The following is a 15,276-nucleotide window of genomic DNA, read 5'->3' on the forward strand; positions in this document are numbered from 1 at the left end:
TGTGTTAACCTTGGACAGCCCATATTTTGATGGTACAAGCACACAGAACTAATTGGCCACTTCCTTGAATATGTCAGTAACAAATTACCTGAAGAATCAAGGTACAGAGCCAGATGTATGATAAATACCTATAATCCCAGCACTTAGGAGGCAGAGGCAGTTTGGGGAGTTCAAAGCTAGCCTAAGCTCACAAAGCCCACTCTTTATTGGTTGGTGGAGAGGGAGTGTCATTTTCTTTAATGGTATAGCCATTGAAAAGACCGTATTCAGTAAGTACCTCCTACCCAGCTCACATGATCAACAGTGATTAAACGCAGTGGGTCAGAGCTAATGAGATGGCTCAGCGTGTTAAGGCTCTTATCATCACAGCCCGAGCTCAACTCCCAGGAACCACATCTTGGAAGGACAAAACCAACTTTGGCAAGTTATCTTCTAACCTCTGCATGGGAGCTATGGCACATGCATGAACACACATGCAAACACACATACGCACATGCACACACACACTCTCTCACACACACACACTAAATTAATGTTTAAAAAATGTTTAAAAAAATTAAACTCTGGGTCACACCCATAAAAGAGATGAAACTCAGAGGGACTTGGGAAGGGGGAGGGGAATATAGCTAAAATTTATTATGAAACCGTCAAAGACTAGACAATTAAAAAAAAAGTGTGGTAGCACGCATCTTTAATCCAGAGGCAAAGGCAGGCAGGTTACTGTGAGTTCAAGGCCAGACTGGTCTACAAAGTGAGTTCCAGGCTAGCCAGAGCTGTATAATGAAACCCTGTCTCAAAAAGAAAAATCACAGATCACAGTACAGAAGTAGTGTGAATTCAGTTGAGAGCGATCACAGTAAGAGTAGTTAGAATTAAACTTAAACTCGAGAATGGTGGGCCGATGAGATGGCTCAGTGGGTTAAGTACTTGCTGCCAAGCCTGGTGCCTGAGATTAACCCTAAGTGCCTACATGCTGGAAGGAGAGACTCAGACCCCGAACAAACACTGTGGCACATGGGCTTTCCTTCCAATGCACATAAAATGATTGCTCCTTTTTTTTTTTTTTTTTTTTTTTAACCAAACAAGGTGTTTAGACTAGCTAGCAAATTGTTAAAGATAAATTTTAAAGTCGTATGGGTAACTAGCCGTGGTAGTTGGTGTGCTTTGGACTAGACAACTTGCAAAAGACTTTTGGCTACCTAAGTTACATAGTAGACCTAGGACACTGGTTTCCTTCAGAGAAGCTCTCCTCAGTTATAGGAACCAGATGTTTCAATGACCGAAGTGGGATTAGTTGGCTTGCATATGTCAGAAAAACTGTGTTATGGTTGGAGCAGGATAGCAAGAGGAAATGGCTATCACAAAGGATGCTTGGGGGCTGAGGATATAGCACAGTTGGTACAGTGTTTGCCTGGATACAATGTTTGTTGGATACCCAGCATCACAGACACCCAGGATGGTGGTGCAAACTAATCTTAGCACTCAGAAGTTAGATGCAGGAGGAACAAGAATTCAAGATCATTCTTAGCTACATAGTGAGTTCAGGCAACATGAGACTGTTTCACAACCACACCCTCAACAACAACAAAAACTATGGGAAACTAGATGGTAGAACTATAGAACTTGGCAGTGGTAGTAGTGTGCACTTTTAATCCTAGCACTTGGGAGGCAGAGGCAGGTGGATGGATCTCTGTGATCTGTGAGTTCAAGGCCAGCCTGATCTACAAAATGAGTTCCAGGACAGCCAGGGCTATTATACAACAGAAACCCTGTCTCAGGGAAAAAAAGAACTATAGAACTCAGTGCCAGAACGGCTGTGGCTCTAGTATATCTTTGGGACTGTCTGTATTTGCTTACAACCTCTCCTTGAAGCATGCTTACATAAATACATACAAAATCATTTTCTTGCCTCCATCTCCATTTTTCAGTACTGGTTATCAGTCTTTTCACACAGAAGGGAAATCTTTTGTTGTGTTGGGACAACTCCAGAAAGACATTCGGGTTTTTGTTTGTTTGTGGGGGGAGGATACACATATGCCACAACATATGTGTACAGATCAGAGGACAACCCGAAAGAGTTGATTCTCCCCATTAATCAGTGGGTCCCCTGAATTGAACTCGGGTAGTCAGGCTTGGTGGCAGGTGCCTTAACCACTGGGTAGTTTCACCAGCTTCCAGTTTTGTTTTATTTTAAGTGAGAATTCCTTAAAGAAATAGGAGGATCACAGAGCAGAGCTGGGTACTGAGCGCTGGTCATTCTTGCCCTGATAGCCACTTTAGCCGTACTCCAAATAAACATTTACATTCACGAGATGACTGGGTATGTGACAGAACCCTGGATGGGGAGGGGGTATGGAAGGAGCTGTGAGGACTGAGGAGGAAGGACTCTTACAGAGTAGTTAGTCTTGAATTTTCCCATCATGCCATAGAAGTCACCGGTCACATCTCATTCCTTTGCAGGAGCTGCCGAGTGGCCCCTCTCATCCAGTGTGACTACTGCCCGCTCCTGTTTCACATGGACTGCCTCGAGCCCCCGCTCACTGCCATGCCCCTGGGCAGATGGATGTGTCCCAATCATATTGAGCATGTGGTGGTAAGCACAGTGCCCTCAGGTCTCTATTCATGGGTCTCGCCTGTGCATCTTGCCTTCCCCATGGATCTTGTGTGGCTGGGCGACAGGCTTGACTTGCTTGTTGGTTCTACCCCGCAATGAAACATTGTGTTGCTGTTATAGCCCTAAAGAGTGAGTTTATTAGAGCCAACCTTAAGAAGACAAATGAGTGACTGTTGGAATACATGTGGCCCAAGCATCACATGACTTCGCTGCCCTTTCTCTTGCATTAGTTCTTTATAACCAGCTTGGGTCGGCACAGCCTAGGTTTTCAGTGAGTTGTTGAGTGAGTGAAAGTGAATGCTGTAAAAAAAAAATCTTGTCTTATTTCCCAATGGCCATGATCATTTTTCTTTCTTTCTCTTCCTTTTTTTTTTTTTTTTAAGATTTATTTATTATATATAGTGTTTTCTGTCTGCATGTATGCCTGCACACCAGAAGAGGGCACCAGGTCTCGTATAGATGTGTATGGGCCTCCATGTGGGTGCTGGGAATTGAACTCAGGACCTCTGAAGGAACAGCCAGTGCTCTTAACCTCTGAGCCACCTCTCCAGTCCCCTTTTTTTCCTTTTTAAAAGTTTGCAGTGCTAAAGATTGAATCCTAGACCTTGTGTAGGCCAGGCAAGTGCTCTACCTACAGTCCCCGCACATTTTTTTATTTGAGGATGGGTTTTTTCTTTTTTTCATTATTATTTTATGTATGTATGTTGCCTGCATGTATATAAGTGCACCGTGTGCATGTCTGGTTCCTGCGGTGACTGGTAAAAGGTGTTGGAACTCCTAGAGCTGGGTTTTGAAGTGGTTGTGAGCTACCATGTAGATGCTGGGAACTGAACCTGGATCCTCGGTAAGAGCATACCACTGAGCCCTCCCCAGCCCTTTTTTTGGTTGTTGTTGTTATTTGTTTTTTGAGGGGCCTCAAACTCACTATGTAGCTGAGAACTTCTGTTTTCCCCTCCCAAGTGCTGGAGTTACAGGTCTGAGTCACCACACCCAGCTTTGTTATTATTGTGTCTGTGTGCACATGTGTGCTCACCAGAGGATAGTGTTTGTAAGTCATTTCTCTCTTCCCTGTGTGGGCTCTAGGGATGAAACTAAAGTCACCAGGCTTGGTGATAAGTACCCTGACCCTCTCATCTATCTTACTAGCCCCTCTTTCCAGTTGGGCTCACCAGGCTTGCTTGGCAATGACCTTTATGCACTGAGCCATCTCACTGGCCCTCTTTAGACATTATCCACACAGCTTCCTATACGAGAACAGACCTGTTGTCTACCTCATCAGGAGGGTTAGTCCTTCTATGCAGTCACTGAATGGGGGCAACTTCATTAAAAACAGCCTTTTTAAATTAAAACCAAAGACACACCATGAGAGGCCTGGGCAGTGGTGGCATACACCTTTAATCCCAGCAGCAGTTTCCGAGTTCGAGGCTAGCCTGGTCTACAGAGTGAGTTCCAGGACAGCCAGGGCTACACAGAGAAAGCCTGTATATAAAAACCAAAAAAGACATACAATAAGGTAATAGAGGTGTAGCTCAGTGGTAGAGCAGTTTAAGGCCTGGGTTTTATCCCCAAGACAAGGGGTAGAGGGAAGAAAGGGTCAGAAGAGAAAGAATGAGAATCCTGTGCCCAGTGATGCTAACCATGGAGTGACTGTTAGCCCTCACTGTGCCAATGTGCTGACATTGACAGGATCCTCTGTTAACGACTTGCATGCAGAGGGCTGAAGGGTAGAGGGGCAGAGTGTTTGCCTAGTACATATGAAACTCTGGGTTCAATCCTAGTACTGCTCCTAACACACACACACACACACACACACACACACACACACACACACACACACACACACACACGAATTAAAAAAAGAAAGAAAAATTTGCACATACAGAAGAATTACTTCCTTTCTTGGATTCATACCATTCAGAGAGATTGACCTAGGAGGAAGCTTCTCTCTGGGGCTTTGCGTCCTGCTTAAACAGATAAAAGAGCCATACACAGTTCACCCAAATATGCATCCTAAGGAGCAGTTCCAACAGGTGAAAATTACTCATTGGTTACTTTCGTTGGCCGCTTAGTTTGCTAACTAGGAAGCTGCAGGAACAAAACCTGCTGAGTCTCTAAGATTTATTTTTATCCGGGCTAGAGAGTTGACTTCGCAGTTAAGAGCACTTGTTCAACTGGGCAGTGGTAGCACGTGCCTTTAATTTCAGCACCTGAGAGGCATAGGTAGGCGGATCTCTGTGAGTTCAAGGCCAGCTTGGTATACAAAGCAAGTTCCAGGATAGCGAGAGCTGTGACACAGAGAAACTCTATCTCAAAAAGCAAAAATAAATAAAGAATAAAATAAAATCATTTAAAAAAAAAAAAAAGCAGTTGTTCTTGCTAAGGACCCATGTTCCATTCCCAGCACCCAGCTTTCTGTAACTTCAATTTCAGAGCATCCAACACCCTCTTCTGGCTTCTGTAGGTACCATACATTCATGCAGGCAAAAGATTCATACACATAAAGTAAAGAAAAAAAATATTTTGTTTTTGAGATGGTCTCTCTCTAGCCCAGGCTGGCCTAGATTTGTGGATCAGACTGTTCCGGAACTCAGATAGGTTCCACTGTCTCAGCTGCCTCCCCAGTGCTGAGAGTAAAGTTGTGTGCCACCAGACCCAGCAAAAAGGAATACGTTTTTAAAAAATAGTTAAGACTTATTTTTATTTCTGTGCATGGATGTTTGTGTGAGTGAATGCCACATGTGTGTGGGTGACCTCAGAGGACAAGAGGAGGGTATCAGACTCTGGAACTGAGCAGAGATGATTGTAAGCCACTCAGCGTGTTTTCTCTGGAAGAATAGAAAGTCCTCTTAGCCCCGAGCCATCTCTTACCATCCAGATCCTGTCTTTTGAACTAAAGTATAGGGTCAGATACAATAGAAGAGGTCGGCAACTTCTCTTTCCCTTTGACCTTTAAAGGCAGACCAGAGGTTTCTCCTTCCACGGGGGAAGACGTAATATCTGAACTGAGATAAGTTCGGTAATGCTTCCTGGTACCCTGGAACAGGAAGAGGACAGAATGCGTGGGATTTTTGACCCAACAAGGCTTCTATGTAGGACAGTTGTTTCTGTAGAGTTCCTTGATGAGTAGAGAGTCTGGTTCTTTGGCTCACTTGAGGACCAAGGCCGCCATCTCCTTTAAAATCTGTGCTGCTAGGAAGGACCCTAATGGGTTGCCCTGACCTAGAGTACTGTCTGGCTGAATTAGAGGTCCTTCCAGGCTACTTTGCTGTTTCCTAACTCCTGAAAGCCTTTCTAGGGGAGCAGGAGTTTCCCTGCCCCCTGACAGGCCTTCTGTCCATTTAGCTGAGAGTTTGTGTTTTTAAGCCCGGAGAGTGGGGCTGGCTGGAGGGGCAGTACTTAGACATTCAACACAGTGGCGTTTCTGCTTGTCCCCAGCTGAACCAGAAGAATCTGACACTGAGCAATCGGTGCCAGGTGTTCGATCGTTTCCAGGACACCATTTCACAGCATGTTGTCAAGGTGGACTTCCTGAACCGAATCCACAAGAAGCACCCTCCTAACCGCCGTGTGCTCCAGTCTGTCAAAAGAAGAGGCTTGAAGGTGAGTCACAGCCCAGTCAGAACAGGCAAGAGGGGGGCTCCAGTGTCTTTCATGGCAAATAATAAATGTGTAGTAATCCTTGAGGATGGTAGTCAGGATGACTAAGGCATTGATTCCGGGTGTGGTTTTGAAATCTGTTCATACTTCTCCAAAGGATGAGCGCCCTGCAGCCCATCTCAGCAAGCCCTGCTGTGCCCCATTGTCACACGCGATGTTTGTCGTAGGGTTTCTATTGCTGTGATAAACACCATGACCTCAGTCTGCTTAGGGCTGGGGGGCAGGTTGCACCTTTGCTGCTGAGGGGAATCAGGCAGGAACTCAAATGGCAGGAACTTGAAGGTAAGAGTGGTGCACAGGCCGTGGAGGAATGTCACTTACTAGCCTGGACCTCAGGGTTTGTTTTGCCCACAGTGGACTACCCAGGACCACTCTGGAAAGGGCATTTTCTCAGTTGATGTTTCTTTTTCACAAGTGATTCTGACTTACATCAAGTTAACATAAAACTAACCAGCTTAATACTTGACTGCCACTTCTGTTGTCTGTCCCTGTTAATGGCCCCCTTCTGAGAACTCTGGTGAGGTGAAGTTGTGATCGGCTAAGCAGATAGCCGTGTAGAAGAAGAGTGATCGATATTCACCTGAAAATTTTAAGAACAAATGTGTCCAAAGGAAAGTTCTACCTATGGGTCTATGCTTCTAGACTAATATGACAACCAAGACAACTGTAGTCTTGCTACCTAGTATTTCTATGTACTTGATGTTGCTAAACTATACCAAAGAAACTGAGAGAATTTCCTTCATTGAAAAACATGTGCTATTTTCAGAGTTTTCAATCTCCTAATTCAGTTGATCTAGAAGGCTTAACACTCTAGATCTCCATTAGCAATTCTCAAAAATGGCCACTTGGTGGCAGCCATGTTTTAACCTCAATTACTCCCATCACTTTTAGTGGGTGTCATTCCAGAACTAGCAAAGATGCTTAACTATTGGAAATTGTACAACATCCTCTTAACTGGGTAACTACTTATCTTTCAGTAGGTGGTTTTCTCAAATTAAAGCATTTCTCATTGCAGGAATAGCATATGAGGTGCTATGCTTCATATCTCTGTTTAAAGGGATCTAAAAGTAACCCAAATTGTAATTTATTTACTATGTAGATTCAGAAGATAGACTGGCTGGGCGATGGTGGCACACGCCTTTAATCCCAGCACTCGGGAGGCAGAGCCAGGGGGATCTCTGTGAGTTCGAGGCCAGCCTGGGCTACAGAGTGAGTTCCAGGACAGGCTCCAAAACTACACAGAGAAACCCTGTCTCGAAGGGAAAAAAAAAAAAAGATAGCCTGGATGCTAAAGGCCTTGATTAAATCTTTTCATTGGCTTTCCCCTAAATATTTTTCTTATTGTTGAGGAGGAAGTTGGGGTTATAAATTGCCTGAAGAATAGTTTGTTCTTGGACAGTAAATATGAAATGAAGGCTACAGCACCATAGGACAGTGATAAGCCCGATACTAGGAGTGTAGAGAAAAAGCTGCTGAGAACCTGAACCCTGTGTCCGAGCCTTCTGCCTTGGCGCTGCCCACAGCAGGCAGCTGGGGTCTGGCCCCCTGCTCTTCCTCGGTTGCTTCAGAAAGCCCATAGCACTAGGTGGTGATTCCCAACTCCATGATCCTTTCCTCTGTGCTCGTGTTTACCTACCATTCTCACAGATACCTCTTTTTGTTGGTTGGTTTATTTTCGGTTTTTTAAGACAGGGTCTTCTTCCTACATAGCCCTGTCTGTTCTAGAACTCACTATGTATTCTAGGCTGACCTCAAACTCACCACGATTTGCCTGTCTCTGCCTCTTGGGTGATGGGATTAAAGGCATACGCTACCACGCCTGGCTCCAGGTGCCTTATTCTCACCCTAAGGCCAAAAGTCTTCTGCCTCTCCAAATCTACTTTTCCCTTGTATTTTCTATTCCAATTAGTAATTGTAATCTCTACTCACATTCTTTGGTCAAAATTCTAGAAATCATTTTCAGTTCCTCTTCCCTTGCCCCATGGGACTGGTTACCAAATATACCAACTCAAAAGTTCTTCTCAACCTCCAATTCCCAACTTGAATACTGACTTCCTAGAAAATCTTCCCAATTCCAGGCTAAAATTATGTTCTGGGTGGGAAGTTCCAAGACAGGGTTTCTCTCTGTAGCCCTGGCTGTCCTGGAACTCGCTTTGTAGACCAGGCTGGCCTTAAACTCACTGAGATCAGCCAGTCTCTTGCCTCCTTGGTGCTGGGATTAAAGGCATGCGCCACCACACCTGGCTCATTTTCCCCTTTTTTTTTTTTTTTTTCTAGAGCTGAGGACCAAACCTAGGGCCTTGCGCTCTACCACTGAGCTAAATCCCCAACCCCTCATTTTCCCTTTTTAATAGCACTTCAGATGTACCTGTATTCTATAATGAATTTCCTTGTATTGTGATAACATTTCTGTTTTCCCCCACTAGACTGTGAGTTCCTTGAGGGCAGGCCTTAAGTTTTATATTCATCTCTAGACCTCTAGAATTTGGAACAGTTCCAGACTCCTGAGACACTCAATAATGTTGGTTGGCTATATGAATGACTTTTTGTGTGATTCTTTCTTATATAATGTAAGTCAGAGTGTGTCTTTTCTTTGTGCAACAAAGAAGTCTTCATTTGTCTCATAAGTCATGAATGAATGAATGGATGATGAAAACTAACATTGATTAAGTGCTCATATTAGTCAGGCATCTGCTTAATCTTTCTACCATGAATATAACCCCTTTAACTTATTTCTCAGTTACTATTCACCCCTGCCCATTGGCACTAGAAACTACAGACCTACAGCCTGGACCATGCTGAAGCTCAGTCCAGTGTCAATCTTGCATATTTGGTGCAAGGGGCCGGGTGGTGGTGGGGCATGCACTCAGGAGGCAGAGGCAGGCGGTCACCGTGAGTTTGAGGTCAGCCTAGTCTACAGCGCAAGTTCCAGGACAGCCAGGACTGTTACGTGGCAAACCCGTCTCGGGGGGAAAAAAAAAAGTTGTGTAAGACCTTGGACCTTAATGAAGAAGAATGAAAGCCCTACCTATTGTTTCTATAGCTGTGCTTTTTGAGGGCAGAATGACTGTGCTGGAGTCAGGGCAACCCAAAACAGTCGCAGCACACTGAGCCTCTTTGTCCTTGGTGGGTCACAGAGTAGAAGGTCCCTTGGGCACCAGCACTACAGATGAAACAGTGTCTAGTGACGGCAGAATTCAGCTGGGCACTATCTCTCCTCCTATCCTCAACAGGTTCCTGATGCTATAAAATCCCAGTACCAGTTCCCACCCCCTCTCATTGCATCCGCGGCCATTCGGGATGGGGAGCTGATCTGCAATGGGGTCCCTGAGGAATCACAGATGCACCTTCTGAACTCTGAGCACTTAGCCACCCAGGCAGAGCAGCAAGAGGTGAGTGGAAGGAGAATTGGTATTCCCAAATCCATCTGTCTCTTCTGTGTCACAGAGCTCCACTGTCGGTCATTCCTACCTCCGCCCTATTCTCCACCCTAGTCCCTAAAAGTTGAGTGACCATGGAATGAATGCCAAAGGCGAGAGAACGTCATCAAACAGGCTCCCTCATCCGTTCCCCATCTTCGAGCTGGGCAGTTCTGTACTGTAGGAGTAGATGAGCAGATCCACAGAGAGGTTAGGTGATCCAGCCAGACACACAGCAGATACACTGGGGTACTTGCTGACTGCTGATCACAAGGGGAGCCTTGAGGGCAGAGCCAAATCAGGAATCTCACGTCCCACTGACTAAGGTAGTACTGCCGAGTGCACCAGTACGTCTTGCCTGGGAATGAGAGTGGGACCCCTCTGTGGTCAGTTGGAAACTTGTTACGTGCTTGTCGACTCTGCCGTAGCCCTGGAGCCTGTGGCAGGACAGAGCGGCACCTCCCGGCCTCTCACCTCCTCTCCTCTCCTTCCGTTGCAGTGGCTCTGTAGTGTTGTTGCGCTCCAGTGCAGCATATTGAAACATTTATCTGCTAAGCAGATGCCTTCGCATTGGGACTCTGAACAGACAGAGAAGGCTGATATTAAGCCTGTTATTGTGACTGACAGCTCAATCACCACCTCCCTGCAAACCGCTGACAAGGCACCTCTACCTTCCCACTACCCTTTGTCCTGCCCCTCAGCAGTTAGCACCCAGAATTCCCTGGGCTGCTCTCCACCCCACCAACCCCCAGCCCTAGAGGACATCAGCTGCAGTTGTTGTGTGGAAAAGTCCAAGAAAACCCCTTGTGGGACTGCCAATGGGCCAGTGAACACAGAGGGAAAAGCCAATGGCCCACACCTCTACAGCAGCCCCACTGATTCCACGGATCCCCGGCGACTTCCTGGCGCCAACACCCCCTTACCAGGCCCCACACACCGGCAAGGCTGGCCCCGGCCCCTCACGCCACCATCGGCTGGGGGGCTTCAGAACCACACCGTCGGCATCATTGTGAAGACAGAAAATGCCACTGGCCCCAGCTCTTGTCCCCAGAGGAGTTTGGTACCTGTCCCAAGCCTGCCCCCTTCCATCCCCAGCTCTTGTGCCAGCATCGAGAACACCAGCACTTTGCATAGAAAGACTGTCCAATCACAGATAGGACCTTCGTTGACAGATTCGAGGCCTCTGGGCTCACCCCCAAATGCCACCCGGGTGCTCACTCCCCCACAAGCTGCAGGAGACAGTGTCTTGGCCACAGGCGCCAACCAACGATTCTGCTCACCAGCGCCATCATCAGGTGAGTGCCCCTCGGCCCCAAATGATCAGGAACAATCCTGTGTTCTTTCTAGCACACAGAGTTAAGAGTCCAAAACAGTATCCCTGTGAATACTTGAGAGGACTTTGATCTCTGTGTCAGTGATCCATCTTCCCTTTGTTTCTATGGCAGGAGAAAGGCTGTGTTAGCTTAGCTTGTCCCAGCTATAAGATGGGGCTGTGCTCATGAATTTAAGTCACTTCCCTTAGGGTGGCCTGCCAGGTCCAGCCCTGAATTGCAGCTTGGGTCACTGACGCTCACCTTCTGGACCTAGTCTTCTGCATGTCTGTTTCATCACTTTAGAAGGCACGTGCTATCTGGAACCACTGGGGTCAGTCTGAGGTTCAGGGTGTGCATCCACATACAAGACCAAATCCACACCTGGTACAGAGTCTAAGCCAACTCATTTGAGGAATGTTCATGTTCAAGAAACAAGGACAGAAAGCAGTGTTGGTCTGGCCTAGGAGCTTGCTCTCGGCCACATGCCTAAGGAAAATCCCTCAGGTCTGTTCTTGGCCCAGCATAGACTTGTTCGCTCAGCTGTCCCTGGCAGCTTTTGGACCTCAAGGTTGCTGATCCCAGCATCTGAACCAGGTTTCACATGCTGTTCTCACCTCTGGTCTCCCACGTGAACTGACATCATCCTCCTAGTCAGCTAGGAGTCTCAGCAACCAGGTGCCTGGGATTTCTTTCCATGTGAGCCCCTGGTCCTGTCTCCTCCTCTGTAATGCCAGGGGGAATAAATTTTGGAACTGTCAGTGGTCCTTGAGCAGAAAGGGATTGCAGGGACAGGTGCCATGTAAGAGTAGAGGGAGCAGGGAGTTAGATGGTGATGACCCAAAGAAGGAAGCAACCTCACCACTTGCCCCGGGTGGTAGATTGCAGCAGTTCTCAGTGCTCTGGAAACTCCTGCGGCCTGGGTGTGTTACTGTTCCATCTACCCTTCCTCACCACACGTTTTTAGCTCTAGGAGTTCCAGAGCCTGTGGGTTGAGAATCAAGAAGGGAACATCACCTTGGGTCCGAAATCCAGAACTGTCTCAGCAATGGGGGATTGGACCGGTGGGTTTCCCTCAGGCGACGTAAGTAACAGTCTTCCTGCTCCGTCCCCAGATGGCAAGGTCAGCCCCGGCACGTTATCCATAGGAAGCGCTTTAACCGTACCCTCTTTCCCAGCCAACTCTACTGCCATGGTGGACCTCACCAACTCACTTCGAGCGTTTATGGATGTCAATGGAGGTGAGTGATGTCCCAGTAATGCTCAGTTCCTTTTGAAGAGGGATAAGGAGATGGGGGTGCACCGCACCCATTTGGGTGGAAAGAAGGCTCTGTCCTGTCTCTGCCTTCTGGTTTGCACAAAATATAATCAGAGGTGAAGAAAAGGAGAACACAGCCAAGATGACCAGTGGGAAAGAACAGAATTGCATTAGGCAGCAGATCACTTGGTGCTAGCAGAACAGAACTAGGAGCTGCTTCCATCTGTGGACAACCCCACAGTCAAAGAGAAAAAGCAATGGTTTTTCTGTACAGAGAGTGGGTAGAGAAGGTCCAGCCATACCTTGCCCCACAGGCAACTGGGGTTGTTGGTTCTGCCCTATATTTACTTAAAACTAGCCTACCTTACAAGAAACCAAGGCACTGGACACCCCTCACTGTAAACACAAATTCTAGAGACAGAGGGATAGCTCAGTTGGCAGAGAGGCCTGAGTTCACCAGGCAGTGGTGGCGCACACCTTTAATTTCAGCACTGGGGGGCAGAGGCAGGCGGATCTCTGTCAGTTCGAGGCCAGCCTGGTCTACAGAGTGAGTTCAGGAAAGGCTCTAAAGCTACACAGAGAAACCTTGTCTCGAGAAAAAAAAAAAAAAAAAATAGGCCTGAGTTCCATCCCTAGAATCCACATTTAAAAAGCCAGGTACAGTGGTGCATGCTTAAATCTCAGCCCCCCGTCTGATGTGTGAATGACCCTCGCTTTTACACATGAGATGCCCACTTTCAGATCTCTGAGCAAAAGTCACTTGCTGGATTTGCCCTATAGCCCTTAATCTACTTCCACGTTCCATTTCTCAGCTTTTTGATCTCTCTCTTTGGTTGATAGAGATCGAGATAAATATGTTGGATGAGAAGTTGATCAAGTTTCTGGCCTTGCAGAGAATCCATCAGCTTTTCCCCTCCCGGGCCCAAGCTTCACCGGGCAGTGCTGGGACACATCCGCTGACTTCCGGAGGGCACCACACAGAAGGTGCGCGGGCACACCCCTGCCACCACACCATCAGCTCTCCTGTCTGATGTGTGTGAGTGACCACCTTGCTCCATGGAGAACCCCACTTTGAGTAGCTCAAACTCTTTGTACCTTTGATGGGTTTAATAAAGCACCAAGGTTTTTTATCAGCATGAATAAGATGAGCAACAACTTTCTGATCAGATTTGGGGAGTTTACCATAACTTCCTTTCACACGAGTCCACTCTGATTCACAGCAAAGCAGCTACCAGTACTTGGGGTATATGTTGTATGCTTTCTGTTCAGTTACTTTGTAATATTTGAATTAGAAGGGTTATGCAAGGTTCAAGGTGAGAAATAGAAAAACAGTAGGTAAGCTTCCTGGAAATTCTTCTCAAATACTAATTCTACTTTGTTATCTCTGAGCTCTTAGCCCTCAAGAGCTTTGATGCTTCAGGAACTTAAAATACCATGCCAATATTCTCAGAATCCCAAGAGCTTCTTAGAGATACCAATTCTGGAGACAGGGCGAAAGCTCAGTTAGGAGCTCAACTCCTAAAACCCACGTTAAAAAGCCAGTTATGGTGGTGCATGCTTAAATCGCCGAGCTGAGCAAGTGGAGACAGATGGACCCCTGGGACTTGCTAGCTGTCCAGCCTAGTCTGCTTCTCAAATTCTAGGCCAGTGAGGGACTCTGTCTCAAAAAAAAAAAAAAGAATATGAGAAACAATACCCAACACCCAAAGGTGGTATTTTTTTTGGATTGGTTTTTTGTTTGTTTTTTTCACATATGCATGATCACGTGTGTGTAGATGAGCACACATGAAATTCAAATTTGCAAATTCTAGATCCTCCCATTCCAAATCCAAAATCAGTTTGTGGGTGGATGGGTGGTAGTGGTGGTCGCGGTGGTCGCGGTGGTGGTCCTAGGGATCAGATCCATTGACTTTTACTGGACAAGTATTGTACAGCTAAATTCTATCTTTGAACAGAATCCATGGGCAGTTGATGTGCTCATTAAAGCTTGAGAAACACTGGCCTATGCCTTATATTTTTCCATGTTTCTTTTTATCATTCTCTTTTTATCATCAGTTGGAATATCCCTGTTAAGTTCCTTACCAGGAGCCCAGAAACTTAAAATACTCATGTCCTACTATCTCCAGTGAGGATCCTTCCTAACCTGTGTTGGAAATGCTGTGGGTGGGGTGAAGCCTCCCCTGAAGCAGCTCTGGGTCAGGTGTGAGTTTGAACATGAGTCACCCAGTGGGATTTTTTTCCAGGCCAAAGATCCAGATTTTGTGGGTTTATGTTTGGGTCACAGGTTCTGAGTTTCTGAATGATCCTATCCCTATGTTTGTCTTGTAGTGCAAAGAAAGGAGGTACAGGCCCGAGCTGTGTTCTACCCCCTCTTAGGGTTGGGAGGAGCTGTGAACATGTGCTATCGAACCCTCTACATCGGGACAGGTGAGCCAGCCAGGAAACTGGGAGGGGCACTGGATCTTCAGCCTGATGGACATTTACAGAAGCCCTTTCAGGAGTTGATGGGTCTAAACAGTGGTTGTCCAGACAGGAGAGACTAGGAACCTAGACACTCCAGTGGGCTACTTCCTTGGCTCAGGCCTTCTGCTTCACTGCTCTCAGGAGCATCTGAAACACTGTAGGGAAGGACTTCAAAAAGGGGGGGACAGGCTCACACTTAACCCCGTCGAGCTGATTTAAGTTAGGGTCTCCTCTGTAGTTCAGGCTGGCCTTGAATTGTGTCTGTCCTCTTGCCTCAGCCTCTCAAGTACTAAAACTACAGGTGTAGCCCAGCACACCCCAGAGCACCCCTTATCCTGAAAATTGCCCTTTAAAGTGATACGGCGACTTAAAGGGCCTGCACTATTGTGTCCACTCAGATTCACCGTCCTCTTCAGTAACTCAGTGCTCCATCTGGAAAACAGCCACATAGTTAGTCTAAAGCAGACTAACTTTAGAGCAACAAAGGGAAGTGCTGGACATGTGACACACATCTGTAATCCCAGTACTTACCAAACGGGGGCAAAGAGGTCAGGA

At 46.7% G+C, this 15,276-nt stretch overlaps 1 protein-coding gene across 3 annotated transcripts in view; it reads left to right on the forward strand.

Moving 5' to 3' along the window:
- Phf12 (PHD finger protein 12) overlaps nt 1–15,276 on the forward strand; it is a 50,405-nt gene that overhangs the window by 32,663 nt on the left and 2,466 nt on the right. The window contains exons 6-12 of one of the 3 annotated variants that reach the window (XM_028866851.2): nt 2,461–2,593; nt 6,050–6,214; nt 9,505–9,663; nt 10,190–10,985; nt 12,116–12,241; nt 13,099–13,242; nt 14,587–14,685. In XM_028866851.2, the coding sequence (XP_028722684.1) occupies nt 2,461–2,593; nt 6,050–6,214; nt 9,505–9,663; nt 10,190–10,985; nt 12,116–12,241; nt 13,099–13,242; nt 14,587–14,685 (1,622 nt within the window). Of the gene's footprint in view, nt 1–2,460; nt 2,594–6,049; nt 6,215–9,504; nt 9,664–10,189; nt 10,986–11,967; nt 12,242–13,098; nt 13,243–14,586; nt 14,686–15,276 lie in introns of those variants that run through there. The other 2 variants (XM_037201385.1, XM_028866852.2) reach the window with 2 other exon arrangements.

The sequence above is a fragment of the Peromyscus leucopus genome, chromosome 8b (assembly GCF_004664715.2).
Source record: "Peromyscus leucopus breed LL Stock chromosome 8b, UCI_PerLeu_2.1, whole genome shotgun sequence".
Taxonomy (NCBI): domain Eukaryota; kingdom Metazoa; phylum Chordata; class Mammalia; order Rodentia; family Cricetidae; genus Peromyscus; species Peromyscus leucopus.